Raw genomic sequence first — 27,904 nt, 5'->3', positions numbered from 1 at the left:
AGCCAAAGTCCTCCAAAAGTCCTAATCGGATGGGCCAGATTCTGGCTCCTGAGTTAGCCGTGGGCGTGCCAGGGTGTGAATGGCCCTGCACAGGGGACAAATGGTCCCCAGGAAAGAACCCTTCTGCCAGTGTTTCCTCCCGCAGAAGGCCCAGGTGTTTGCCAGTGAGAGAGCCCAGACTTGCTCAATGCTTCTCAGCTTGGGGTGGGTCCAGGTCTGGGTCCTGGGCTGGGAAGAAAGGAAGGAAGTGAGCCCTTGCTTGTGCGCCTCTGCAGCCCAGGTGCCCTGCCTTCACAGCCCCGCTAGAGGTGGTATCACCCCCACTTGCTGGTGAGCAAATAGGCTGGGGGGGTTGGTGTCAGGTTACATGGCTTAGTTGATGGCGCAAGCCCAGGTCCAAAGCCCATGTTCTCAAACAGCCAGAGGTGGGGCCGGAAGGAGGGACTGGTTGTTGGGGAGTACTGGGAGCAGGGGCGGTGGGCAGGGCCAGGTGCGCAGGGGAGAAACAAGGCGCTTCGGAGTTCAGGTAAAGAAAGTTGGGGAGGATGACCACCGGAGCCGGGTAAGGAGCTCCGGGCGCGGGGCGAGGCCGGGCGCTGGCAGGAGAACGGGTCGGGCAGGTGAGGGACCCGGGTGCGACCCGGCTCTGGACGGGCGGGAAGAGGCCAGGGCGCTGTTCCACCAGCACCTGCGGGTGCGGAGCGCGACCCTCCGCCTCGGCCCCTAGTAACCGGGAAAGTTCCCAGTTCCGGTTCCAAGGCGGCGCGCAGGTGAGGCCGACGGGGCGGGGCGGCTTTGGCTCCCGGGGTTCACTCCTCACCCCTCTGGGCTACCGGCGTTGCCATGGCGACCGCCGCTGTGCAACCCGCCCCCGCCCTCCCGCGTGCGGGAGGGGTCGGATCCCCAGCCCTCGGCCGACGCTGAGCCCGCGGGGTTGGAATGCAGGGTCCCGGGCGGCTCGGGGCCGCGCGCCCGGCTCTCCGGGCTGCTTCCGGCCTGGCTCGGGCGGCGGGCGGGGGGAGGGCAGCCCGGCAGGCGAGGGGGAAGGAGCGGAGCCGGGCCCGGCCGACGCGGCTTTGTCTCCTTTGTTCCCGGCGGTGGCAGCGTCGCGCGGGAGGGGCGGGCAGCGGGCGCAGTTTTCCGCCCCTCGGTCTCCGGGTAACAGCTGCGGCTCCGCCAGACCCGGGGGGAGGCCGCTGCGCGCGGAGCCCGAGCGCGGAGCGGCCGGCGCCCGCCTCGGCGCGCACATCCCGTGGGGCCTGGCCGGGTGGTGAGTGCGGGGCTCGGGGCCGGGGCGGCGAGGACCGGGGCTCCAGAGGTGGAACGGGTCGGGGCCTCGATCCTGCCGGGCAGGGGCGGCCTGGGTGAGTGGTGGGCGACTTTGGTTTTGAGAGTTGGGACCACACTTCTCCGCGCTAAGGGAAACTCTGGCGGCTCCGCCTGGAACGCGATTGGGAGACTGAGGAGGTGGAGCTGCTCCTCCGCGCCCCCTCCTCGCCGCCGCCACCGGGGACCGGCCGGCCCCTTCCCCGCCCTCCCAGGGCCACTGATGGGGTCCTCGCCTCGGGGTCCGGAGGTTGGGGAGGGTCAAGGACGAGCCGAGTGGGGAGGTCGGGGCTTCCCCTCAGTAGTAACAGCCCTTTCTGGATGCTCCCGGTGGGACTGACAAAGGCGGACCTCGAGCCTGCTGACCCCCAGAGGGGGGCCCTCCTCTCCACACACAGACATATTCAGTGGGTGATCGATCAGCGCCTGGGGTCATCGCAGGTGCCTGGTAAATGGTGGATCTCCCCACCCCTCCTCAACACACAGAAAACAGGGCGAGCAGCGGGCACTGCTGCACTGTCAATGAATAACTCACCTCTGTAGTGGACCCTGGAAGCTGAGCAGGAGGTTGAAACGGGAAGGCCGGCTTCCCACTAATTGGAAAGCAAGGCAAATGTGGGCTGTCCTATGGCCCCTCTGCAGGTGCGGAATGGCGGGGTTTGTGAGCCCCTTTTGTTGTCGAGGACAGCTCCACGGGGGTCCGGGAGGTGCTTGCTCTGCAGACAAAAGTTGGGCAGTCTTGGGCCCCCTGAAAAGGTTCAGAGTAGGGTGGGCCCAGAAGAGACTCCAGGCAGGCCTGGGCACAGGCAGAATTAGGCTTTGGCTGTGAGCCTGAACAGGGCCTCAGATGTTAGGAGTGGGCAGGAGATCCAGGCTGTGTAAGTTGGGGATGTGAGGTCTGGTTCTAGATCAGCCTTTTCAGTCTGCCCTGGCCTGGTCATTAACAAAAGTGGGGCCAACGTCTTCCCTTTGAGAGACCAAGTGGCTTGGAGGGATTGTGGGCCTTCTATCTCCCCTATTTGTTGGGTTTTCTTGGCTGTGAAATGGGGGTACGTTCACCATGCAGGGAGCATCTGGTCTGTGCTGAAGTCTGTGCAAGTTGCCGGGGCCTCTGAATCAAAAGCATACTCCCTGCCTTCAAGGAGCTTCAAGTCCAGAGTAGGAGGGTGGAACTGGGAGAAAAGTGACTCTGGCTGGCATCACTAATGCCAGGCACATGCTGTATCATGTTTACTGGTCAGAGCAATCCTTCTTCCCATTGTACAGCTAGGAAATCTGAGGCTCGGAGAGCCTGAGGCCGAGCAGCCGTGCCTGTCAGAGTGTTGGCTAGGTGTGTCCATTCTGTCCACTGCATGCAGTGGCCTCCTCAGAAGCCTGGGAGGACAGGGGAGGCTCCCCAGTTAGAAGATGGTTGGTGTAGGAGTTAATGGGATAGCGAGGGAGTGGGCATTCCAGGCAGCGGCAAGAGCCTGTGCGGCAGCTGGAGGAGCGAGGCAGCCTGCAGTTCAGGCTGGCAGGAACGAAGGGCATTTGTGGGGGAGCACTGGCATGGATCGGGTGGGAGAGGTGTGGACTGGAGGGGTGGGCCTTTATCCCTCCTGCTCTGGGGTGCCCCAGAGGCTTTTGGGGGAGGGGTGTACTCCAATTCTACTCAAGTAAAGCCCCAAGAAGTTGGGAGTTGGGAGGCTAGATTGGAGGGGCTGGGAGCTGCTCAGTGGCCTGTGGCAGAGATAAAGTGAAATCCATGTGCCTGATAATGGAAGAGAAAAACGCACTGCTCTTCTTTCTCTCCTCCTTCAGCTACCCATGGTATGTGTGGAGGGGCAAGGGGTGCTAGGTCCTGATTCACAGGGAGACTGATTGCAGAAGCCTGACCACTTTCCCTGGAGTGGGTCAGCGGCCGATCTCCTCGGTGGCCTGGCCAGGAGCTGTTCTGATCCCACCCATTTCTTCCTGTTGTCTCCTCATCCAGTGTTCTTTTTTTTTTAAATTAATTATTATTATTACTATTTTTTCATCTCCCAAGGCTCTGTCATCCATCAATCCAGTTTTGATATCACATATGGGGAGTGGTTTTGTTGCTGCCCCTTGAGGGCTGGAGAACTTTGGCATGCAGTAGGCTCTGAGCAAATATTTGTAAACATGTAGGAGTGAGTATTGGTCTAACTATGGGACCCTGTGCCCAAGGCCCATCCCTGGCATGCGGTGGCAGGAGAATTGAACAGTAGCCCCGTGCAAGAGATGACCTCTGCCCATCCTCAGGTGGACTCTGTCTTCCCATGGGAAGAAACTTTCTTTCCTCATCCCTTGGAAACTAGGTGGGGGGCTCCTGGGCAGCCTGGTCTTGCCACAGTCCTGGGATCCTGGCCGGGTTCAAGACTTTCCCTGCTGCCCCCTTCCCCCCCGCCCCCTTGGGTGGCAAACAGAGGCAGCCTTGTTCCTGCTCCCATAGAGCTGCCCTGTTTTCTGCACACTAAAAATGGAAACCCCCAAGCTATTTCGGGAGCAGTGCCCAGCCAGGCTGTGACCACGGCCCCCCTGCTCCCACCGGGCTGTGGCCACAGTGTCCCAGCTTCCACCAGGCTGCTGGACCCTCCCCTGAGCCTTGTGCCCAGCCCTGTTCACTTTGGGGCAGCCTCAGGAGTACGCTGCTCAGGCCTCAGCTAGGATGAGCCGACCTGGGAGAAGCAAGCGCTTGATATTTTGCGCAGGCAGCTTGGCAGCTGGGTGATGGGAGGGGCTGGGCAACGTGGCCTGGGCACAGGCAAGTAGGGGAAGTGTCTCCCAGTCTGAGATGCATTGTCTGTCCCAGGACTTCACCAACCTTGGTGCTCTTGGCTGGGGACCACTGGGGAAGGTGGTGTTGCCATAGTTTCTTGGTTCAGGGACTCAGGAGCCTCAGCTGGGGCCCAAGAAGGGGTCTGTGTAGAGAGCAGGCACCCAAAGTCTGGGGAGGTCCTGGTGATGGGCCTGGGAACAGCCAGGCATGGCACCTTCCTCCAGGACACACTCCACTTAGCCCACATCTTGGGTCCTGGCACTACTCTGAAGTGCAGGAGAGGAAATAGCAAGAGATGGCCTAGCTTCTACAGCTCTCTATATGTAGGGCTCCAACTGAGTACTCTCGAACGAGGGGAGTGTGCATGAATGTGTGTGTGTGTCTAAATGTGAGTGGTGGTCTGAATGTCTCAGGTGAGTGTGACGTGTGTGTGTTCCTGTGTGTCGATATGGATGTGTCTTCATGTGGTGTTTGAACATGGGTGGCTGTGTCTGTGTGTGTCACTGTGCTGTGTGTATAGATGGCATCTGCATCTCTGTGTGTGTGTGTGTGTGTGTGTGTGTGTTGTAGGCGTACACATGCAGGGTGGGTGGTGTGTATGCATCTTGCTGTGCGAGTGCCTGTCTGCTGAAGCGCTGGTAGCCCTTTGGGCTGGGACAGCCCCTGGCCGTGTAGAGGGTGTATACCTGGGTTCCTTTACAAGGTGAAGTTTGAGCAGAGAGAGGGACCTCACAGGGAGAGGGCCATGCTGGGGGCCTGGCTGGACCCTGCCAGCCGTGGGGCTCCTTCCTAGCTGACCTTTCCCAGGCCCCTCGGGTGCCTGGCTCTGCCGCCCTCCCCCTCCTCGTGTGGGCTCCGAGGAGGCGTCCTCTGTGGAATGTGTTTGGTGGCCAGGGGCCAGGCTGGGCCCAGCTCCACCAGCAGGCTGGGCGGTGGGGAGGGGGTGCTTCTGTGCTGCCTCCCCAGTGGGGAGCCCAGGGCTTCCATGTGCCTGCAGCCCAGGCCCCAGCTTCACACTCGGCTTTCCCCTCTTCTAGGTGACTCCCACACGGGTCATGCTGTTGTCTCCTGATCCAGCCAGCCCTGCCAGGTGAGCCTGACCTCACACTAGATATCTAGGAACAGCATGACTCCTACCTATTCTGAGGGCTCTCGGAGGTGGGGTGCAGCCCTTCAGGCCCCACCCCTCCGAGCTGGAGCCTCCTCACATCTCTCAGGCCTCTTGGTTCTGTGGTTATTACCCTTCTGGATTCCTGGCCTGAAAGGCCCTGCCCCCAACTCTTGTCTTGCTCTAACATTCTGCTGGCTCAGGAGACCTCCCTCTCCTTCCTCCTTCTGCCTGGGAAACCCTCATCCATGTAGAGCCTCTCCTTTCTTGGGGTCTGGGCCCCTCCTTCCCATCACCTGCTCTCCTGCCCCATCCAGACCCTGCTTCCTGGGCATGGCCTCTCCAGCCCCTCACCCTCTGATCTGGGGGGATGGTGAGTGGGGTGCAGGTCTCCTTAGAGAATCGTGCCTGCCAAGAATGGGCAGTGTTGTCTAGGAAGTATCTCCTATTTCTGACCTCGTTCTAGTGTGTGGTCCTGAGGTCATCCTGGACATAGTGCCTGTCTAAGAAGCCTGGTCCTCCTCTGCTCACCCCCTAGGTTAGGAGGGGCATCTTGGCAATGCCACAGTCCTATCCCTTACCAGTGGCCCCAGGGTGCTCTGGCAGCCACATGAGCCCCACTCTCTCGACGTGTCTCCCTGCCAGGTGACCATGCCTGCCCTGGGCCCAGCTCTTCTCCAGGCTCTCTGGGCTGGGTGGGTCCTCACCCTCCAGCCCCTTCCACCAGCTGCTTTCACTCCCAATGGCACGTATCTGCAGCACCTGGCAAGAGACCCCACCTCAGGCACCCTCTACCTGGGGGCCACCAACTTCCTGTTCCAGCTGAGCCCTGGGCTGCAGCTGGAGGCCTCAGTGTCCACCGGCCCTGTGCTAGACAGCAGGGACTGCCTGCCACCTGTGATGCCTGATGAGTGCCCCCAGGCCCAGCCTACCAACAACCCGAACCAGCTGCTCCTGGTGAGCCCAGGGGCCCTGGTGGTGTGCGGGAGCGTGCACCAGGGGGTCTGTGAGCAGCGGCGCCTGGGGCAGCTTGAGCAGCTGCTGCTGCGGCCAGAGCGGCCTGGGGACACCCAGTATGTGGCTGCCAATGATCCTGCGGTCAGCACGGTGGGGCTGGTAGCCCAGGGCTTGGCAGGGGAGCCCCTCCTGTTTGTGGGGCGAGGATACACCAGCAGGGGTGTGGGGGGTGGCATTCCACCCATCACAACCCGGGCCCTGTGGCCGCCGGACCCCCAAGCTGCCTTCTCCTATGAGGAGACAGCCAAGCTGGCAGTGGGCCGCCTCTCTGAGTACAGCCACCACTTCGTGAGTGCCTTTGCACGTGGGGCCAGCGCCTACTTCCTGTTCCTGCGGCGGGACCTGCAGGCTCAGTCTAGAGCCTTTCGTGCCTATGTGTCTCGAGTGTGCCTCCGGGACCAGCACTACTATTCCTATGTGGAGTTGCCTCTGGCCTGCCAAGGTGGCCGCTACGGGCTGATCCAGGCTGCAGCTGTGGCCACGTCCAGGGAGGTGGCGCATGGGGAGGTGCTCTTTGCAGCCTTCTCCTCGGCTGCACCCCCCACTGTGGGCCGACCCCCATTGGTGGCTGCTGGGGCATCTGGAGCCTCTGCCCTCTGTGCCTTCCCCCTGGATGAGGTGGACCGGCTTGCTAATCGCACGCGAGATGCCTGCTACACCCGGGAGGGCCGTGCTGAGGATGGGACCGAGGTGGCCTACATCGAGTATGATGTCAATTCTGACTGTGCACAGCTGCCAGTGGTGAGTTCCAGTGTTGCCCTGCTTTTCCCCCTCTCTGAGGCCACTGGCCAAGTATTTGCAGCCAAGGAGCTGCCCAGAGTGTCCGAGGGCAGCTGGTGGTAGCACGAGGATGATCAGATCAGCAGATATTAAGTGCTTCCTGTGTTTCCTGGGCAGTGGTACCTTACCACAAACCTGGCATGCGGGTGGCAGCAGTGTCTAGATGGGCTTGGACTAGGATGCTGGAGGGGTGGCCCTAGTGTAGGTGGATTGGGAGGATGTTTGGGGGTTCTTGGGTAGGGACAGGGACCTATAATGGAATGAGACCTTTGGCTCTTGAGCAGGAGAGGAAGGTGAGGTCGGGATTGATGAGCTGTAGCCTCAGGATGGATAAAAAAGGGAAGAAGCTGCACACAGGGTTGAGTCAGTCAGAGGCAGGAGAGGGCCCCGGTGAGTGGACTTGGAGCAGAAAAGCAGGCTGTGAGAGGTTTTGGAGAAGTGGTCCAGGAGCAAGGTGACCACAGAAACTGGAGGAAGCACTCCCAGGCCAGGGATGGGAGAAGGTGGGGCCACAGGCAGCGGTGGGGATCAAAAGAGGGGGAAGGAGCCACTGGAAACTGCCCAAGGACTGGAGCAGAACTGGAGATCAGTCCACTGCGATAGGGCTAAGGATGTACCTGGGGGGATATTGTCCAGGGAAGGGTTGTTAGGGAGGGCCCAGAGAGACTGGGGACAGGGATGGGGTTGTCCCAGGAGGGCCAGCAGAGAAGACACTGTTGTATAGGGAGAGCTACCAGAGTGGCTGCGGGAGGGAATGAGGTTGGCCAGGGAGGATGTGGCCAAGGAGGTTATCCAGGGAGGGCCTTCCTGATGCTTCTTGCTGCCTATAGGACACCCTGGATGCTTATCCCTGTGGCTCAGACCATACGCCCAGCCCCATGGCGAGCCGGGTCCCACTGGAAGCCACACCAATTCTGGAGTGGCCAGGGATTCAGCTAACAGCTGTGGCAGTCACCGTGGAAGATGGACACACCATTGCTTTCCTGGGTGATAGTCAAGGGCAGCTGCACAGGGTGAGCCCACAGGAAGTACTGGCCCCTGTCCCAGAGTCTGGAGGGAACAGGTTGCTGGGGACCCAGCCTGGTTTAAGCTATCCCTGTGACCCGTGGGCCAGGAGAGATGACCTGAGCTGCTCTCCCAGGACTGGGTGGTGTTTACCTGTGATTTTCCTCCATCCCCGCTAGGCTGGTTGGTATGACCTGTGACTGCCCAGGAGGAAATTCTGTCTGTAAATTACTTCGATTGGGTGGAGGAGGGGAGGGCTTTGGGCCTCTGCCCATGGACTTGGATCCCACACCCTGTGGTCTCTGATCCCAGGTCTACTTGGGCCCAGGGAGCGATGGCCACTCGTACTCCACACAGAGCATCCATCAGGGGTCTGCAGTTAGCAGAGACCTCACCTTTGATGGGAACTTTGAGCACCTGTATGTCATGACCCAGAGCACAGTGAGTGCCAGGCATAAACAAGGGCATGGCTGCTGGGAGGGGCCTCTGGGTGGGGCCAGAGACCCATTTGTGGGTGAGCCACTGGTGTTTGGATTGCTGGCCTCAGGTCCTCTTTGCTGTCACAGCTTCTGAAGGTTCCCGTGGCCTCCTGTGCTCAGCACCTGGACTGTGCATCTTGCCTTGCTCACAGGGACCCATACTGTGGGTGGTGTGTGCTCCTTGGCAGGTCAGATTCCTGACCCCATCCCAGTCTCAGCCTCAAGCCCACAATGCTCCTGCATAATTGTCCTGTCCAGAATTCCTGAACCTTAGTGCTTGACTCTCAACCCCTGATCCCCAGACACCCTGATTCCCCACCCCCATCCTCTGCACTGGGCATCAGTGCCCTGCCAGGGCAGACACAGGAACCTGTATCATACCCACTCTAGGGCCCTGCCCAGGTCCTCCAGATTGTAGGAGTCCCTACCCTATGAACTCCCAGTGGCCTGTGAGGGTCACAGATAGACACTGGTCATTCTTGCTCAGGTGCAGTCGCAGTTCTGAGTGCTCAAGGGGCCAGGGCCCAGAGCAGTGGCTATGGAGCTTCCAGTCTGAGCTGGGCTGTCTGCGAGTGGCAGCCATGAGTCCTGCCAACATCAGCCGAGAGGAAACGAGGGAGGTGAATGATCAGATAGGGAGGGCCCTGGTGGGGAGGGCTCTGGGCATCAAGGTCTGGGTAGAGATCTTAGATCCTGGTGTCAGACATGTCAGATACCACATGGCCTCACACAAGTCACTTCTTTTAGGAGCTCAGTTTGCCCATGTATTTCTAACTCAGGCTAGAGGGCGTTTGGGGAGGCCTGAGGTCTGTTAACTGCTGGTGCCTGTCCACATTGGGTGCCCCATAAATGTGAGCCCTGGTCTGCTGCCCACTAGCCCCAACAGTGTGTCTGTCCTTGGCTCTCTTGGCAGGTTTTCCTATCAGTGCCAGACCTGCCACCACTGTGGCCAGGGGAGTCATATTCCTGCCACTTTGGGGAACATCAGAGTCCTGCCCTGCTGACTGGTTCTGGTGTGATGTGCCCCTCCCCAGACCCTAATGAGGCCCCAGTGCTGCCAAGAGGAGCCGGTGGGTGAGAGAATGGGCCAGCCTTGGGGGAGGCCAGCCCCTGCTCCAAGGGATGTGGTGGGGTTAAGGTGTGAATCCAGGCAAAGAGCCATGAATGAATGCCTTTCTCTGAGTCCTCCCACTCCCCAACCACCTGAAGCCTCCATTCTGTGCCCTTGGACTGTATTCCCTCACCCTGGGTCGTCTTCCCCATTCAAGGGCTCAGGATATCGGCTCTGGGTCTGAGTGCACCTCCTTGCTGCTTAACCCTGGCCCTCTCCCCTTCTGCAGACCACGTCTCCGTGAGCGTGGAGCTCAGGTTTGGCGCCGTTGTGATCGCCAAAACTTCTCTCTCCTTCTATGACTGTGTGGCGGTCGCTGAACTCCGCCCATCTGCGCAGTGAGTTCCTCGCCCTGTCCCCAGGCCTGGGCTTCCCCGTGGCGACCCCTGCCCCATGGCTGTGCTCTGTGCAGGTGCCAGGCCTGTGTGAGCAGCCGCTGGGGGTGTAACTGGTGTGTCTGGCAGCACCTGTGCACACACAAGGCCTCGTGTGATACCGGGCCCATGGTTGCAAGCCATCAGGTGAGTGTGACCTTGGGCTGGGCCATACGGGGGTGGGTTGGGGGTCCCAGTGTGAGAGTTTTTCTTATGGCCTGGGGTCTGTCTGCCTATGTGAGGCTCTGTCCTGTGCACCAGAGCCGCTGTGTGTAACGGACTCCCTGGAGAACAGCCGCCGATACATCCCGCCTGTTTTGGGAGAGGGCGTTTGTAGCTGAGAGGCAGGGGAGGTCTGGCCTTCATGCCCCACCTCGGCACAGACACCCCTGGAGCCTTCCCCCACAGTTTTCTCCTGTGGAGAATTAATGGGCTGTTTTTATTTCTCTTTTCCTTGGTCTCCTTTCCTCTTAACATACACTGTGCCTGCCTGCATCCTGTCCCGCGCCTGCCTGCTGAGTGGCCCTTCCTGTCTTCCTCTGCCTCCCCCTTCAGAGCCCCCTTGTCTCCCCAGCCCATCCTGCAAGAGACGGACCCAGCCCCTCCCCACCCACAGCCCCCAAAGCCCTAGTCACCCCTGCTCCTAATACCCTTCCTGTGGAGCCTGGGGCTCCGTCCACAGCCACAACTTTGGACATCTCACCTGGGGCCAGTCCTTCCCTGCTCAGCCCCTGGGGGCCATGGGCAGGTTCTGGCCCCATATCTTCCCTCAGCTCCACAGAGTCGCCTCTCCATGAGGAGCCCTCCCCTCCCAACCCCCCAAATGGACCTGGAACCACTGTCCCTGCCCCCACTGACTTCAGACCCACAGCCACACCTGAGGACCTCTTGGCCTCCCCGCTGTCACCCTCAGAGGTAGCAGCAGTGCCCCCTGCAGACCCTGGCCCTGAGGCCCTTCCTCCCACAGTGCCCCTGGACCTGCCCCCTGCCACTGTTCCTGCCACCACTTTCCCAGGGGCCATGGGCTCCGTGAAGCCCGCCCTGGACTGGCTGACGAGAGAAGGCAGCGAGCTGCCCGAGGCGGACGAGTGGACGGGGGGTGACGCACCCGCCTTCTCCACTTCCACCCTCCTCTCAGGTGATGGAGACTCAGCAGAGCTTGAGGGCCCTCCCGCCCCCCTCATCCTCCCGTCCAGCCTCGACTACCAGTATGACACCCCCGGGCTCTGGGAGCTGGTGAGGCCCAGCCCAGGAAGGAGGCCTCAGGGGAGGGGATGTGGGGAAGATGCTACCCCTAGCTTGCCTTGTGATTCTGCACTGGGAGGGGGCGAGGGGCAGGGTGGAGTCTGCAGCCCCACACAGGCCTTGCCCCTGGAATCTGGCAAGGCAGAGGGCTGAGCTGGGCAGGGTGGGCTCCATAGACTGCCTTGCCCTTGGTGCCTGCAGGAAGAGGTGACCTCGGGGGCAAGCTCCTGCCCCTGTGTAGAGAGCGTTCAGGGCTCCACGTTGATGCCGGTCCATGTGGAGCGGGAAATCCGGCTGCTAGGCAGGAACCTTCACCTTTTCCAGGTCAGTGTGTCCTGCCTGCCGCTGTCCTTGCAGCCTCCTTAGCTTTGACAAACTCTGCACAAGCCCTGGGGAGCAGGAAGAGGGCAGAGTCCGAGGGCTCAACTCCAACCCAGAGGCTGTGCTGGGGGATCTGTTGGGCGACCTACAGGACTCCCTGGACCCAGCTCCTGAAACTGCCCAAACAGCTGTGTTCTCTGCCCTCAGGACGGCCCAGGAGAAAATGAGTGTGTGATGGAGCTGGAGGGCCTTGAGGTGGTGGTTGAGGCCCGGGTCGAGTGTGAGCCACCTCCAGATAGCCAGTGCCATGTCACCTGCCAGCAGCACCAGGTGCACACCATGAGCGCCTGTCGCCCTGAGGGAGTCTGCACACCCATTTCCGACCTCTGACCATGTGCCCCATAGAGTCCTTGCATCCCAGCTCTGACCTGTAACTTGAGGCCCCATGGGGTCCCCATACTCCATTTCTGGCTCTGCCCTCCAACCTGTGGCCCCATGGGGTCCCTCTGACCCTATGCTCCTAACTGGTCATTTTAGTCCTTTCTCTGACTACCCCCTCCCCAGGCCTGACGCTTCCCCCAGTGCTTGACTCTGAACCCACTCCCATTTCTCCAGCTCAGCTATGAGGCTCTGCAGCCAGAGCTCCGTGTGGGGCTGTTTCTGCGTCGGGCCGGCCGTCTGCGTGTGGACAGTGCTGAGGGGCTGCATGGTGAGCCACCTGCGGGCTGCTGGGCTGGCGGCGGTAGCAGGGCTCTCCCAGGCCTGCCTCTCACGTGCGTCTCTGCCACCCCCAGTGGTACTGTATGACTGTTCCGTGGGACATGGAGACTGCAGCCGCTGCCAAACCGCCATGCCCCAGTATGGCTGTGTGTGGTGTGAGGGGGAGCGTCCACGTTGTGTGACCCGGGAGGCCTGTGGTGAGGCTGAGGCTGTGGCCACCCAGTGCCCAGCGCCCCTCATCCACTCGGTTTGTTGAAAGGCTGGCCATCCCTTCCTCAGTGCTGCCCTTAGAGGGAGGGTGTGGGGGCCCAAAGGTGGGAGGTTGGGGCTGCCTTTCCAGTTGAGTAGAGGTGAGCAGTCCTTGTCCTGGAACAGGTGGAGCCACTGACTGGGCCTGTAGACGGAGGCACCCGTGTCACCATCAGGGGCTCCAACCTGGGCCAGCATGTGCAGGATGTGCTGGGCATGGTCACGGTGGCTGGAGTGCCCTGTGCTGTGGTTGCCCAGGAGTATGAGGTCTCTAGCAGGTGAGCTGGCTGCACCCAGCTGGAGCGTGGCACAGCCTGGGGCCTCCACGGTTGGCTTTTCTGCTTGGGGCCTCCATCCCCCGCTCATCTGCCCCACTGTCTCCCTGTTCCTTGATTCTGGCCACAATGCCTGAGTGCCAGGGTTGCCACTGAAGACCCTGGGCGCCCACCAGACCTGTAAGTTCCTGGCATGGGCTTCTGGGGAATCCTTCCTGGGCCTGTCACTGCCCAGAGCTGACTGGTGGCTCTGCTTCCTGCTCTGCTCACCTGGTCTTCTGAGGGACTGTGGATATATTAATAGCTGTGGCAGCAGGACCCTGAGATCAGACAGATAAATTCAGGGGCTGGCCTTCTCACCAGCTCACTCTTCCCCAGGCATTGTCCTGGGCCGCCAGGCTCCTCAGGAAGGTAGACTTGGAAGGCACACCTCAGAAAGGCACACCTGCCAAGGGCCAGACTCCACTGTCGTCTCTCGGGACCCCTGCTGCCTTCCTGGGGCTCCTGGGTTATGGTAACCTGGCCAGCGGTTGCAGGCCCCAAAGGTACATGTGCAGGACATTCCTAAGGAGATGTCCGCAAGCAGCAGGGCCCAAACCTGGCTGAATATCAGGGTAATCTGCAGACCCTGTCCCAAACCAACACAGAGCAGATCCTTAACTGCCCCTCAGACATCTGGGTTCAGGAGGCCCACGGTGGGGCCCCAGAATCTGTATTTGAAATAAAGAACCACTCTGCTAGAGCATGGAGTGTCCCCTGAATGTGTTATGACTGAGAACTTACAGTGACTATCTAGACTGTTAGTGTTCCAGACCATAAGACTTTGTGATTTATGAAGCAATTGGCATATATTCTGTCTGGAGCCTCCCCTGCGTGGCTCACATGTGACTTGTGTCTTCCTAGAGTGTTTGCAACAACTGTGACAATGTCACTGAGTTGAGCCACTGCAGGCTTAACACTCTGGAAGTTAATTTGCCCAAGCTTCTGTTTTCTGGCTAAGAACCAGCATTTTCTTAGACGGTTCACTTTCCCTTCACATGTATTCCTCTGTCTGACTAGAGGCTTTCAGGGACTCTTTTTCCTGAATAAATCAAGTTTCTACCATGCTTTGAGTGGGTACTGTGCATGTGACGTGGCAGAGGACATGGGCGGCTAGCTGTGCCCACTCTTTTGCTCAGAAGCTCACCCCACAACCAGGCTAACAGGGCCCCTTTGTAAAGTTATGCCACAGATAAATTCTTCCTTGTTGGGGGCCTCTGGGGTTGAACTTAAATGATTGAAACCACAAATATTAATTCTCAGATACCAAGGCCTTCTGATGTGTCATAAAGAATTCCCTCCAAAGTGAGAGAGGGTCTCTGTCAATCTTGTGGAGGATGGGAAGGGGAAGACCACCTGACAGTGGGGCAGGGAGAGGGGCTGCCAGGTAAGCTTGAGGGGCCGTCGATGCAGCCTGGCACCCCCTAGCCTGCTGTGTGCCTACAGCCTCGTGTGCATCACCGGGGCCAGTGGGGAGGAGGTGGCCGGCGCCGCAGCGGTGGAGGTGCTGGGAAGAGGACGTGGCGTTTCAGAGCACGACTTTGCCTACCAGGTACCTGACTGCTGAGCCACCCCCAGCTGCCAGCGGGCCACCCCCTCTGGTGACTCCTCTCAACCTATCTGGTTTTGCCTTGGTGGGGCTGCCAGTCCTGGACCATCCTGTTTCTCAGGCTGTCCCCGCCTCCCTGTGTCTGGTCTGATGCTTATCTCTCTCCCTGTCCTCCTTCCCACAGGACCCGAAGGTCCATTCCATCTTCCCAACCCGCGGCCCCAGAGCTGGGGGCACCCATCTCACCCTGAATGGCTCCAAGCTCCTGACTGGGCGGCTGGAGGACATCCGAGTGGTGGTTGGAGACCAGCCTTGTCACTTGTGAGGGGCACTTCCTCATCCTGCAAAAATCCATGTGCTCCAGGGGAAAGATGGAGGGGTCTGGGATCCTGGGGAGAGCAGAAAGGGGAAGAGGGCCAGTCTGCTTCTTCAGAGAGTGGCTGGACCCTCCCTAGCCGGCTGTGGTGGGAGTGCACCTCCAGGGACACCTGGTGGAGACTGCAGTCAGCACTAGAGGGAAGCCAGCTGGGGCCTGAGTGGTCCAAGTTTCCCCTGCCTGCGCCCCTCCATTCATTCCCACCTCCCCTCCCAGGCTGCCGGGGCAGCAGTCAGAACAGCTGCGGTGTGAGACCAGCCCATGCCCCGCACCTGCCACGCTCCCTGTGGCTGTGTGGTTTGGGGCCACGGAGCGGAGGCTTCAACGTGGACAGTTCAAGTACACCTTCGACCCCAACATCACCTCTGCTGGCCCCACCAAGAGCTTCCTCAGGTGTTGGGCCAAGGGTGTGGCTGCATGGCAGGTGGCAGGGAGATCTTTGCAGCTCCACTATGTGGGGGTTTGTAGGGCTTTATGTTGGGGCACTGAGAATCCCATGCTGCTGGTAGGGGCAGGGGGTCATGTGGTTTGGGGCTGGGGCTGAGCTGACCTAGCTGGGACTGGGCTGTGCTTTAGGTCCAGGTAACATAAGCCATCTTACGTTACGTAAGCTCATGGTCTGTTTCAGTGGAGGACGTGAGATATTGGTCCGTGGCCAGAATCTGGACGTGGTACAGACACCAAGAATCCGGGTGACCGTGGTCTCGAGAATGCTGCAGCCCAGCCAGGGGCTTGGACGGAGGCGTCGCGTGGTCCCGGAGACGGCGTGTTCTCTTGGACCCTCCTGCAGTAGCCAGCATGCAGGACACCCTTGGGTACCCCACACTCTCCCCTCGCCCCATACCACACCCTGGGGATAGCCAGAGCAGGTGCCAGAGGAGGCTCTTCCCATTTTTGCTTGGCCCCCCGTCAACCTGCCTGTCTTCCTTCCAGTTTGAGGAACTATGCCATGTCAACTCCTCCCAGCTCATCACATGCCGCACACCTGCCCTCCCAGGCCTGCCCGAGGACCCCTGGGTCCGGGTGGAATTTATCCTTGACAACCTGATCTTTGACTTTGCAACACTGAACCCCACACCTTTCTCCTACGAGGCTGACCCCACCCTGCAGCCACTCAACCCTGAGGACCCCACCATGCCATTCCGGCACAAGCCTGGGAGTGTGTTCTCTGTGGAGGTACAGCTCCTACTTGGACCTGGCAGGGCCCCGAGACCCTTCCCTTGGCTGGACATCTCTACTGTGTGTGGTAGAGAGGCCGAGACCGTAGAGCAAGGGCCGGTGGATGGACATGGCTCCTCATCTTTGCTGTGTCGGGGGCAGAGGGGGCTGGTGGGGGGTGCCTAGCCCAGGATCTGGCATGGGCTTGACTGCTTGGCTGGTGGCCTGGGTCCTGATGCACTCCATGGCAGGCTCTGGAATGACTGCATTTGTATGTTTGGCCTGTGCAGTAGCTGGGTGGCGTGGTCCACATAGGCCATCGGGCTAATCCCCGAGTTGGCAGCCTGGCTCACATAGACATGCACTAGGCATGTGTCTTGGACATACACAGTGGGCAGCTGACGGGCATGCGGGCAGACCACAGGTCGATATGCCATCATCACCCACCTGGTGAGTCATCAGACACAGAGTGGGGGCTCCGGCTTTGTTAGGTAACTGGGCAGGGTTTGGGAGACAGCTTTATGTTCTCCAGATTTTTCGTTCTGGAGAAGAAAGATAGGAAAGGGCAGCCAAGGGTGATGAGGAGCAGCTTGGAGGACACCTTGTGACTGGCCTGCACGCAGGGGACGGGTGCTGAGAGGCTGTCAGCCCTGCTGCTGGGAGTGGGTCTCAGGGTCCTTCCCACATTTGGGGAGGACAGGATCTGAGGGAAGGGTCCTGAGTGATTGATCGGTGACCCTCTGTTCCAGGGAGAGAACCTGGACCTTGCAATGTCCAAGGAGGAGGTGGTGGCTATGATAGGGGACGGCCCCTGTGTAGTGAAGACACTGACCCGGCACCACCTGTACTGCGAGCCCCCTGTGGAGCAGCCCCTGCCACAGCACCATGCCCTCCGAGAGGCACTTGACTCTTTGCCTGAGTTCACGGTCAGTGGGCAGGTCCCTGGCCGGGCTGGGCATTGACCTGGGCTGAACCCTTGCTTACAGGCGGCTCCCGACACAGGTGCAGATGGGAAACTTGCGCTTCTCCCTGGGTCACGTGCAGTATGATGGCGAGAGCCCTGGGGCTTTTCCTGTGGCAGCCCAGGTGGGCTTGGGGGTGGGCACCTCTCTTCTGGCTCTGGGTGTCATCATCATTGTCCTCATGTACAGGTGGGTGCAGCCAGATGTGGCTGGGCTGGGGCAGGTCGTGGGATCTGGCTGGACTGGGAAGGGACAGACTGGGCCAGGAGTCAGGAAACATTCTCTGTAAATGGCCAGAGAGTAAATATTTTAGGCTTTGCAGGCCAAGTGGTCTCTGCTCAACAACTCAACTTTGCCACTGTGGCACAAAAGCAGCCAGGGACGACATGAAAACACATGAATGTGGCTCTGTTCTAACAAATCTTTATTTATAAAAATAGGTTGTGGGATGGATTTGGCCTGGTTGTGGTTGACTGATCTCTAGGCTAAACTGTGCTGGGCTAGACGGGGCACGGGTGTTTGTGACTTGCTTGGGAGGGGAAAGGCTGAATTGTACTGGGCTAGGCTTGAGCTTGGCTGGCATGGCTGGGTTGGACTGTGGTGGATGAGGCCAGGGTGTGCCTCGGGATAGGTCAGGCAGGCCTGGGCCAGTAGGACTCATCCGGCCGTCCCCTCCTGACCCTGGTGCTGAGCAGGAGGAAGAGCAAGCAGGCCCTGAGGGACTATAAGAAGGTTCAGATCCAGCTGGAGAATCTGGAGAGCAGCGTGCGGGACCGCTGCAAGAAGGAATTCACAGGTGTGCCCAGGAGAACGGGCCCTGCCCTCCAGGGCTCTGCCCAAACCCGCTCCCATCACATGGGATTGGTGCCCAAACCTGGCCTCTTCTGCTCAACAGACCTCATGACCGAGATGACCGATCTCACCAGTGACCTCCTGGGCAGTGGCATCCCCTTCCTCGACTACAAGGTGTATGCGGAGAGGATCTTCTTCCCCGGGCACCGCGAGTCGCCCTTGCACCGGGACCTGGGTGTGCCTGAGAGCAGACGGCCCACCGTGGAGCAAGGGCTGGGGCAGCTCTCTAACCTGCTCAACAGCAAGCTCTTCCTCACCAAGGTGCCCCCACCTGCATCTTCCTGGCCTGCCCCTGGCCCTGCCCCTTCTCCAGGGCGTGGTTTCTGAGCCCGCCCTTCTGTCCCCCAACCCCCTTCTCCCACCCCCTCTCTTTGGCTGCAGTTCATCCACACGCTGGAGAGCCAGCGCACCTTCTCAGCTCGGGACCGTGCCTACGTGGCGTCTCTGCTCACTGTGGCACTGCATGGGAAGCTTGAGTATTTCACTGACATCCTCCGCACTCTCCTCAGTGACCTGGTTGCCCAGTATGTGGCCAAGAACCCCAAGCTGATGCTGCGGAGGTCTGTGTGGCTGTTGGGGCTGGGTGGCCCTGGATAGCTGGAGCTGGGGTGGGGCCTCAGGCTGGGGGGTCTGCAGGATAGAGAGGCCCGCAGCCCCGCCTGCTGACCCTGGCATTCCCCTTTCCCATCATCTCAGGACAGAGACTGTGGTGGAGAAGCTGCTCACCAACTGGATGTCCATCTGTCTGTACACCTTCGTGAGGGTGAGGGGGCAGAGCTGGACAGGGCTCCTGTCTAGGGAGGGTCAGGCCCTCTAAACTGCTAAGCCCTCAGCCACCCTGCAGCTCGGACACTTGTGCCAGAGCAGAGACTCCTGCTCAGCCTGTCCTCAGTCCCCTTAAGCCCGTGTCCTGTCCCCTTTCCCAGTGTGCGTCATGTCCCATACACCTCTGCCACCTGCCGAGAGGGCCCTAACTGCCTGTGCTCTCCTAGGACTCTGTAGGGGAGCCTCTGTACATGCTCTTTCGTGGAATTAAGCATCAAGTGGATAAGGGGCCAGTGGACAGTGTGACAGGCAAGGCCAAATACACCTTGAATGACAACCGCCTACTTAGAGAGGATGTGGAGTACCGTCCCCTGGTGAGGGTGTGCAAGTGTGTGGCCTGCAGTCTGAGTGCGGTGAGGGCGAGGGTGGAGAGTGTGTGGGTGTGTGGGCTCTGGACACCAGCTTCTGATGTGGGTACCTGGATGTAGAGCGGGGTGACCTCTGGCTGGTTGCTGGTGAGAGCCCATCAGACTAGTTTAGCAGGATGGCAGTTTAGAGCAGACCTTGATGATAAGGCCTCCAGGTGCCCCAGACTAGGGATGGAACCAGGGTAGCCACAACCAGGGTTTAGGAGGAGCCAGCCCTACCTTGGACCATGGGCTTGAGCTGTGCCAGGGCCTGACCTGTCGGCCTGGCCCTCCTACCAGGGATGCGGCCTTGCCCACCAAGCCAGCCCCACTCTGGCAGGTCTTCTCTCTGGGTTGCTTTCCCCTTAGTTACGCACAAGGGTTCCTGCGGGAAACCCCCATTAAGGCCTGCTGAACCCCTCCCCTGTTGGATGGGTGGGAATATTGGCTCATGCAGGCTTCCCGAAGCTCCTTCAGCCTGGCCCATTCAGCCAGGAACCTGGGGATCTGAGTAATGAGGGACTTGTGCTCACTCCTTTTTTTCTGCCATTTACCCTGTAGTCATTTACAAGTGCTCTGCGCTAGGTGCTGGGGTCACAATGGGGAGGAAGCTGCTGTCCCTGGGGAAGGCAGGCAGGTGAAGAGACGAGAGTTAGGGAATGTGTGGTGCATGGGGGTCAGAGGCAGCAGCCCCTCATGAGTTGTCCCTGCCCTTGGTCTGTGTCTTGGTCATCCTGAGTGTACATGAACCCTGACGACTCCTGTGTGTCCTGCATAGACTTTGAATGCACTGTTGGCTGTGGGGCCTGAGGCAGGAGAGGCCCAGGGTGTGCCCGTGAAGGTTCTGGACTGTGACACCATCTCCCAGGCCAAGGAGAAGATGCTGGACCAGCTTTATAAAGGAGTGTCTCTCACCCAGCGGCCAGACCCTCGCACCCTTGATGTTGGTAAGGGCGTGGAGAGCCCCTGGGGACCTGAGCCAGTGTTGGGCCTGGGCTGGCCCCAGACCAGCTCTGCAGGGACAGCTCATCACTCAGGGTGGGGAGGATGCTGGGAGGTGGGCAGAAGCCGGCTTTGGAACATCTTTGTTGGACAGCCTCTCATCTGGGGAGGGGTCCTGCTCTTGGTCTTTGGAGAGGTTGAGGTTGAGTATGACTGCCCTGTGATGGAGGGGCTGGTGTCCCCGTGGAGGAGGAGATGGGCTCTACTGTGGGAAGGGTATCCTCCAGCCCTGCAGCCAGTTCTGCCTTGCCCTTGCAGAGTGGCGGTCTGGGGTGGCTGGACACCTCATTCTTTCTGATGAGGATGTCACTTCTGAGGTCCAGGGTCTATGGAGGCGCCTGAACACACTGCAGCATTACAAGGTAGGAGGGGTGGGAGCTGGAGGAGGGCATGGTGAGCTGGGGCTGGTGGAGGGATTACCAGCTGTGCTCAGCAGGTCCCGGATGGAGCAACTGTGGCCCTCGTCCCCTGCCTCACCAAGCATGTGCTCCGGGAAAACCAGGATTATGTCCCTGGAGAGCGTGAGTACTGCCCCCAACACGGCCCTCTGTCCCTGCTGTGCTCAGCCCAGAGTCAGGGGGAAGGTCCTCTGGGCCTCAGGGCAGGCTTGTGCCTATTTCCTTTCTGCCCAGGGAAGCTCTCAACCAGGTGCCCCCACCCCTGGGAGAGCTGGCAAGAACCAGGGGGCCTGGGGAAGTGGCACCTGGGGAAGGGTGACAGCTGTGGGCTCTTGGCACAGGGACCCCAATGCTGGAGGATGTAGATGAGGGGGGCATCCGGCCCTGGCACCTGGTGAAACCAAGTGATGAGCCGGAGCCGCCCAGGCCTCGGAGGGGCAGCCTTCGGGGCGGGGAGCGTGAGCGTGCCAAGGCCATCCCTGAGATCTACCTGACCCGCCTGCTGTCCATGAAGGTGGGGTGGGGCTTGCCAAGGTGGTGGGGCCTGGGCTGAGGGGGAGCATGGCCACTCGTGGGATTTGGGGGTGCTGTGGGGTTTGTGCAGGTACAGTGCCGGGGGGTGTCTGAGGCTGGGCTGCTGCTGAGGGCCCTTTGCTGACCACACCTCTCTGCTTCCCCCTTCCCACAGGGCACCCTGCAGAAGTTTGTGGACGACCTGTTCCAGGTGATTCTCAGCACCAGCCGCCCCGTGCCACTCGCTGTGAAGTACTTCTTTGACCTGCTGGATGAGCAGGCCCAGCAGCATGGCATCTCCGACCAGGACACCATCCACATCTGGAAGACCAACAGGTAGGGTGGTGCTGGGTGGGCTCTGGGTGTGTGTGGGGGGTCTTCTCTTGTGCCTCCCCAGCACATTCATTGGCCATGCCTGCCCCACCCGCAGCTTGCCTCTGAGGTTCTGGATCAATATAATAAAAAACCCGCAGTTTGTGTTCGACGTGCAAACATCTGATAACATGGATGCGGTGCTCCTTGTCATTGCACAGACCTTCATGGACGCCTGCACCCTGGCCGACCACAAGCTGGGCCGGGTGAGCAAGTCTGGGATGGATGTGGAGGGGGATGGGTGAGGGTGGACAGTGCTGTGTGTGCACTCAGATTCTAGGCTTCTGAGAACTTCAAGGAGGACTTCGGGGAGACCTCTGACCTTCCAAGCCAAGGCTTCATCCCAGGGCCGCCTCCGTTTTAAGGGATGAGCAAGAGGTTGGGGCATTGTGTGCCAATTCACAGCTGAAGTTGTGGGCAGCAAGTGCAGCCTGGTGTGGCTGGGGCATAGAGTGCTGGCCAGGCGTGGAAGTAGGCCAGGGCCAGTTGGTCAGGACTCACTCCTGTGGCAGTGGGAACCACAGAAAGTCTGGGAACAGGGAAGTGGTGTGACCAGACCTGAGAGTTTGTGGAACATTGTGGCTGCTGTGCATGGATGAGCTGAGTGAGGGAGTCCCACGAGGGCGCTGTGCTGTCCTTCTGACAAGCAGCGGCTGGGTTCAAGCTGGGCAGGAGGGTGCAGGGCAGGCAGAAGCTGAAGGTTGGATGTGGGGGATGAGGAAGAAGGAGGGGGGGTCACACATGATCCCTGGGCCTCTGGCTATGGTAAGCTCAGACTTGGAGGAGGTGAGTCTGGTGTTTGTGGGGTTTCCAGGTAGAGACATGGATTGTTCAATCCCAGAGCAGCCCTGGGCTGCTGGGTGGGTTTGGTTCCTTAGGGTGCTGGAGGTGTCTGCCTGCCAGTAGGGCAGTAGGGAAGAGAGTCCAAGGGGTGTCACGGTTTGAGGGATGTGTGAGGAGGAGAGCTGGGAAGTACAGGAGACTGAGTAGTCGGAGCTGTCCGGGAGCACAGAGGTTGGGAGTCTGTTGTCACAGCAGTCAAAGCCGGGAGTTCCCTGACATATGAGGTCCCCAAGGTGTCTGCTCAGGCATCCAGTGGGCAGGGCCCTCGTGTAATTCTGCAGGTCCATGAGTGGGGCTCTGCTTAGCCTTTACCCCCAGGTCTCAGTCGGCGAGGGACCTCTTGAGAGATACTTCCCTACACCTCTGGGAAAAATCAAAATTAGCTGAGCACGGTGGCTCACACCTAGAATCCCAGCACTTTGGGAGGCTGCGGTGGGCAGATCGCCTGAGGAGCTCAGGAGTTTGAGACCAGCCTGGGCAACATGGCAAAACCCCGTCTCTACAAAAAATACAAAAATTAGCCAGGAGTGGTGGTGTGCGCCTGTGGTCCCAGCTACGAGGGAGGGTGAGGTGGGAGGATCACTTGAGCCTGGGAGGTTGAAGCTGCAGTGAGCCATGACTGCGCTGTTTGCTACACTTCAGCCTGGGTAACAGAGCGAGACCGTCTGAAAACAAAAAAACAGAAAGTTCTGTTCAAAATTGTAGCACTGTCTTTTGGGAGCCATTTTTCATCCAGATGCTGTCATCATGCCTATAATGAGCTAAGAACCAAAGGGCCACACCAGGACCCGCAGGGCCACCTCCAGGGTAGACCCTATGTGGTGGCTGGGATTTTTACCAGATCTTCCCAGTACCTACCCTTCCCAGCAGAACAGCAGATGGTTCCTGGGTAGCTCAGGAGTAGCCCCAACCAGGAATGCCAAGGGTTCCCCCATGGGGAGTTGTCGAGAAGGTGCGAATCCTGACTCAGGTTGACAAGAGGAGCTGGCCTTGGGTCCCTGCTCACGGTGGGCAGTGCCACCTCGAGTCCCAGCAGCTGTAAGATGAGGAGAGGTCCTGAGAACAGAAGTATGCTGCCCAGAGCCCATGGCTGCTGGGACTTGAACCCAGTTCAGTGGTAGAGGCTGTGTCTAGGTGTGTTAAAGTGGTGGAAACTGACTGGACAGACCTGCTTCAAATCCTAGCTCAGCCACTGGGGAGTGAAGTGGTCTGTGGCCGCTTAGGTAATGTTCTGGGTCTCAGTTCACTCACTTTTAAAATGATGACCCTGGGAGTGAACAGCAGCTTCGTGCCCTGCATACCGGGCTCTTGCTGGATCTAGATGGAGGCATGTGGAGCCGAGAAATTATTTCTGATGACATCAGAGGCTGGACGTTGGTGGAGGGGAGGGAGCAGTGGAGGCTTCTGCGGAAGGAAGTATGCTAGGGTGACCACCTGAGCTGGTTTTCTGGGACTCAGGGGCTTCCTGGGATGTGAGACTTTCTTTTCAAAACTGAAGCAGTGCTGGGAAACCCAGGACACTTGATCACTCGAACAGGTGATCATCCTTCCTTCCTTCCTCTTTTCTGTCCTCCTGCTATGTCCAGGACTCCCCGATCAACAAACTTCTGTATGCACGGGACATCCCCCGGTACAAGCAGATGGTGGAAAGGTATTGGAGGGTGCGGTGGGTAGAGGTTGGAGGGTGTGTGCAGCTGAGACTCGGGGAGTGGGCTTGTTTACCCAGCAGCTGCTGTGCCCTGTCTCTCTGGCAGGTACTATGCAGACATCAGACAGGCTGTCCCAGCCAGCGACCAAGAGATGAACTCTGTCCTGGCTGAGCTGTCTTGGGTAAGGCCTCCCTCTGCTTCTTGGGTTGGGCATAGGCCTCCTGCCACAACGGTCCTGTCCACTTCACACTGCCCCTTTGCAAGGAAGCCCTTGGGAACCTCAGTAGCCCTGTGAGCTGGTTGGGGCAGGAAACATAAGTACAGAATGTTCCAACTGCCACTGAAAGACCAGAGCTCCCACCATCTCATCACAGAACAAGCAGGGGTCTTGTCCTGGCAGCTGCCATATACCCTGATTCAGCCAGGCACTTGTAAGGTAGCTGGGATTCAGCCTCAGGCCTGCCTGGGTCTGCCTGTGTGCATCTTCCCACTGCTGTGCCTCCCTTGGTGGCACAGGTGTCCCCTCCACTTCCCCCATTCCTAAAACAGCCCTAAAATGTAACTCCAGGGAGTTACGAACAATGTTTCTGAAATGTTGATGGTGATGACAGCCACAACCACAACACTAATAGCAGCTGTAATTTTGGGGTGTTGTGTGTGAAGCCCTTCATGGGGTGCTTTGATTGTCTTACTTGATCCTCACAAGAACTCCACAAGTTAAGTGACACTGACTCCATCATCCAGGTGAGGAAGTTGAGGCTCAGAGATGTCCCCATGGAGGGGCCTGAGAGTGACCTCAGGAAATACTTGAGTTAGGCCAGAGCAGAATCATGCTGGGCTGTCAGCCTGCAAGTGACATCAGTGCCACTTGGCTCTGGAGTCACCTGGGTGGCAGAGGGTCTGGGCTAGAACCTTAAGGGATTGAGAGAGGCAGGGCTCCAGTGGAAACCCCAGACCTTGCTGAAGCAGTTAGACCTGAGCTGTCTTCCTACCACGGAGACCCTCTTGGCGCTGCCCTGTTCTGTCACCATCTGGCACGCCTGGCCTGGGGTCCCTGGGCCATGGAGGGGACTCTGCTTCCCACTGTAGTGCCCATCCCATTCCCTACCTCTCAGGTCCCCTTCTCCCCCAACCCTTCCCTGGGGTCCTGGGCCACCTCCTGTGGCTGTCTGTACCCCTCATCTCTCTCACCTTTCATTTGGCCTCTTTCCTAGAACTACTCTGGAGACCTCGGGGCGCGAGTGGCCCTGCATGAACTCTACAAGTACATCAACAAGTACTATGACCAGGTGGGCAGGCCCTGGGCCCCAACTGGGAGGCTGACCCAAGGCATCCCAGGAGACTTAAGGGGCTCTGACCCTGTGACTCATGGTGGGGGCTTTGGTCTTCCCCAGGAACAGCATAGTGGGGGACCGGGCCCCTGGGCGGCTTGGGAAGTGTTCTCCAGGCGGGTTTCCTGGCATTGACTGTACTCTCACTTGTCCCACCACTCCCCATTCCGGCTCCCCAGCAGGATGGCGAGGCACAGTGCTGGTGGTTGTGGGGGCCAAGGGGTCTACCAGGGCCTGGAGGTGGTATGCATTTGCTGAGTTGGCAGCATGTTGGGCATGGCCAACATGCAGGTGCAGGCCTGGCTTGGCTGCATGAGCTGAGAAGAGGAGAGTCCAGGCACACGGGCTGGGGTGTGAGGGTACACTGGAGCTGGTGAATCTTTTTGGACGATCCCTGGGCTGGGCCTGAAGAGCTGAGCACCTGCCAGTCAACCTGCTGGGTGCCTGATGGAATAGTCCACTTAGATGTTTGTGTGGCACCAGTGAAGTGATTGTTGCTGCTCAGAGATGAGGAACCTGCCTCATGGCCCACAGTCTTCCTGGGCATGGTATGGGCCATGGCATGGGGCATGGGGGAGGCAGAGTGTAATGCAGGCATGTCCCCTCGTGGAGACATAGTGGGCAGTGGCTGTTTTCCAAAGTGCTGCTGCCCTCCGGTTCCTACTGGCTCCCTTGGTGGCAGCCCCCAATTTGTGGTTGGTGTTTGATCAGTGTCTGTTTTCTCAGCACATGTGTCTGGTCATTCTTGGGTCTCTGCCCCTTGTCTGGCACCAGGCAGATAGGAACTTGGGAAATGCTGTTGCCGGGCGGGTGGGTGAGCCAGGATGGCTGCATCAGGGCTTCTGAGGGGCTCGGTACTGAGTCAGGTCCTTCATTTCCTACCTTATTCGTCCAGAAACGGTGGCTTTGATGTTATTACCCCTCCTGCTGGCGAGGCCCTGAGGTCACAGAAAGTACGTGAAGTGACTGGCTGGGTTTCTTGGCCTCCTATCCCACTTGTGCCACAGCGTCTTAGGAGGGCTGTTGAATTTTGCAGCAAACACGTTGGCCAAAGAAGTCTCCCCCTGATGGCATCGGTCTCTGTTTCAGATCATCACTGCCCTGGAGGAGGATGGCACGGCCCAGAAAATGCAGCTGGGCTATCGGCTCCAGCAGATTGCAGCTGCTGTGGAAAACAAGGTCACAGATCTATAGGGACCCAGGAGCCACGGCCTGCTATTGCTTCAGCCCGGCCTGGGCAGCCCTGGAACCTCGGGGGGAGAGGCCACCTTCTTAGGTGCCTGTAGTGACTGACAAGCAGTTAGTGGAAGGTGACTCACAGTCTCCTGGTGGCTCTGGCCTTGGCCCTGCTGGACCCACCTCCTAGGCCAGGGGCCTCAAGGCTCATGGGGTAGGACCTAGCCTGCTTCCCGAGTCCAGGGACCCTATGACACCGGTCTGCAGGGAGTTGGGGACTGAGGGCTTCCAGAGAGTGGCCGGAAGAGCCTCCAGGCCCCTGGGGAGACTGTGCTGTTCCTGAACACTGGCCTTGGCTGCACTGGGATTCGGAGAGGAAGGAGGAGAGCCCCATACTTCCTGTCTGCCTCCTCCACCATTCCTGACCTCAGTTGAGCTGCCTCTGGCCTCGTTGCTGCTGCCACATCCTAGGTCTAAGAGTTGAATGCCTCTCCTAGGCCACTGCAGACTGACCCCTCAGCAGGGCTGGCTGTCACAGGGCCACCCTGCCTCACAGGGAGCCATGGTGAGGGCCATCTGCTGCAGGGGGGTCTTGGGGAGAGTGGTGGCTCAGTTGACCCAGCTCTTCATTAAAGGATAACACACTGCACTGAGTCTGATGTGTGAGCCTGGCCCAGCCCCCGGCTACTAGGAGGATGGCAGCTATGCCTGACAGGTACCAGGGGGATGTAGTATCTGCGCCCTGGGGAAGTCTCATGGTCCCCCACCGTATCCCAGACTGCAGGGCTGGCTGAGGCTCTCCTTGACTCCTGGGCAGGGCCTGGTGGGGTGAAGGCTTCCATGAAGGAAGTAAGAACCCCATCTGGGGCAGAGCTGGTGACTGAGATAGAGGGGTCTGCAGTCTCTTCAGGGGGGCCTGCTTTATCTGCAGTTTGCTTATTCTCACTTCTCCACTCATGTTCTATTTATCTTGAAAGGGACTAGGAAAGGATGACATAATTACAGGCAACTCTAGGCAGAGGGGGTCTCGAGGGCTCTTTTCCATGGTCCTGTTCCTGGACTTAGGGTTTCTGTGTTGCTTTCCAAATCAGGGCATCCTAGGGCCGGCTCCTAAACTGTCTGCCTCCATGAAGTCCGCCTTATATGATTCTTCCTGATTTGTAGCTGGAGGTGAGCTTGGAGACTGTCTTACCTGCTCTCATGTTGCTAGTTGGGTCTGTAGGGCAGGGGATTGATGCCCCTCTTGACTGAGACCACCCTCGGCCTTAGCAGAAGGCCAGCCCCCCATGGAACAGAAGAGATAGGGTGGCAGCTATGCCTGGCAGATGAGAGGAGGGCCCTTCTGCCTTGACGCCTTCAGAGGGCTCATCCCTTTGGCCCTCTGCTTACCCTTCATAACCCAGTGACCCTTAGCATTTCCTCTCATTTGGCACAGAGACCCATCCTCCCCTCAGGGTCTTCATTGAGTGTTTGGAGATATAGAGACTGATAGAACTCCAGGAGGACTCCTATCCCCTGCCTCTTTTTGGCCCTAAATAAAGCCATCCACAAAGTCCTTGTCCCTAAGGAGCCATGTTGGTCTTGTCTGTGCCAGGGGTAGTCATAGCTGCTATTCTTTGCAGTGGCTTCATTGTCCCTTCTTTCCCATTTCTGCTGGATGTGGGGAGCACAGTCAGGTCAGCAGCCAGGTGCCATCATTTGGGAGCATGTGAGCTTGGATGCT

General features: G+C 59.2%; 2 protein-coding genes across 16 annotated transcripts in view; one reads left to right on the top strand and one right to left on the bottom strand.

Moving 5' to 3' along the window:
• TREX1 (three prime repair exonuclease 1) overlaps positions 1-27,904 on the bottom strand; it is a 97,459-nt gene that overhangs the window by 39,757 nt on the left and 29,798 nt on the right. The gene's annotated exons all lie outside the window — the stretch shown is intronic.
• PLXNB1 (plexin B1) lies at positions 72-26,830 on the top strand. Of its 15 annotated transcripts, XM_077992384.1 has the most exons (39): positions 1,164-1,270; positions 1,813-1,968; positions 5,143-5,195; positions 5,859-6,971; positions 7,841-8,023; positions 8,328-8,456; positions 8,582-8,682; positions 8,982-9,114; positions 9,408-9,564; positions 9,835-9,943; positions 10,018-10,126; positions 10,535-11,215; positions 11,426-11,548; positions 11,753-11,875; positions 12,161-12,254; positions 12,340-12,512; positions 12,641-12,792; positions 14,275-14,380; positions 14,562-14,698; positions 14,970-15,146; positions 15,382-15,568; positions 15,687-15,929; positions 16,661-16,837; positions 16,914-17,062; positions 17,569-17,669; positions 17,769-17,986; positions 18,107-18,285; positions 18,422-18,488; positions 18,718-18,864; positions 19,676-19,844; positions 20,158-20,261; positions 20,336-20,420; positions 20,639-20,811; positions 20,986-21,146; positions 21,241-21,388; positions 23,612-23,676; positions 23,780-23,855; positions 24,889-24,963; positions 26,095-26,830. In XM_077992384.1, the coding sequence occupies exons 4-39, from the start codon at positions 5,865-5,867 to the stop codon at positions 26,197-26,199; spliced, it is 6,423 nt and encodes a 2,140-aa protein (XP_077848510.1). In that variant the 5' UTR covers positions 1,164-1,270; positions 1,813-1,968; positions 5,143-5,195; positions 5,859-5,864; the 3' UTR covers positions 26,200-26,830. The 15 variants fall into 15 exon arrangements, with proteins under 15 accessions (XP_077848511.1, XP_077848516.1, XP_077848518.1 ...); XM_077992385.1 differs by lacking the exons at positions 1,164-1,270; positions 1,813-1,968 and adding an exon at positions 72-330; XM_077992390.1 differs by lacking the exons at positions 1,164-1,270; positions 1,813-1,968 and adding an exon at positions 142-330 and having other exon boundaries at positions 5,680-6,971.

This window comes from Macaca mulatta, chromosome 2 (assembly GCF_049350105.2).
Source record: "Macaca mulatta isolate MMU2019108-1 chromosome 2, T2T-MMU8v2.0, whole genome shotgun sequence".
Classification (NCBI taxonomy): domain Eukaryota; kingdom Metazoa; phylum Chordata; class Mammalia; order Primates; family Cercopithecidae; genus Macaca; species Macaca mulatta.
Note: the sequence above shows the minus strand (reverse complement) of the source record. Positions and strands in the feature narration are given on the sequence as shown.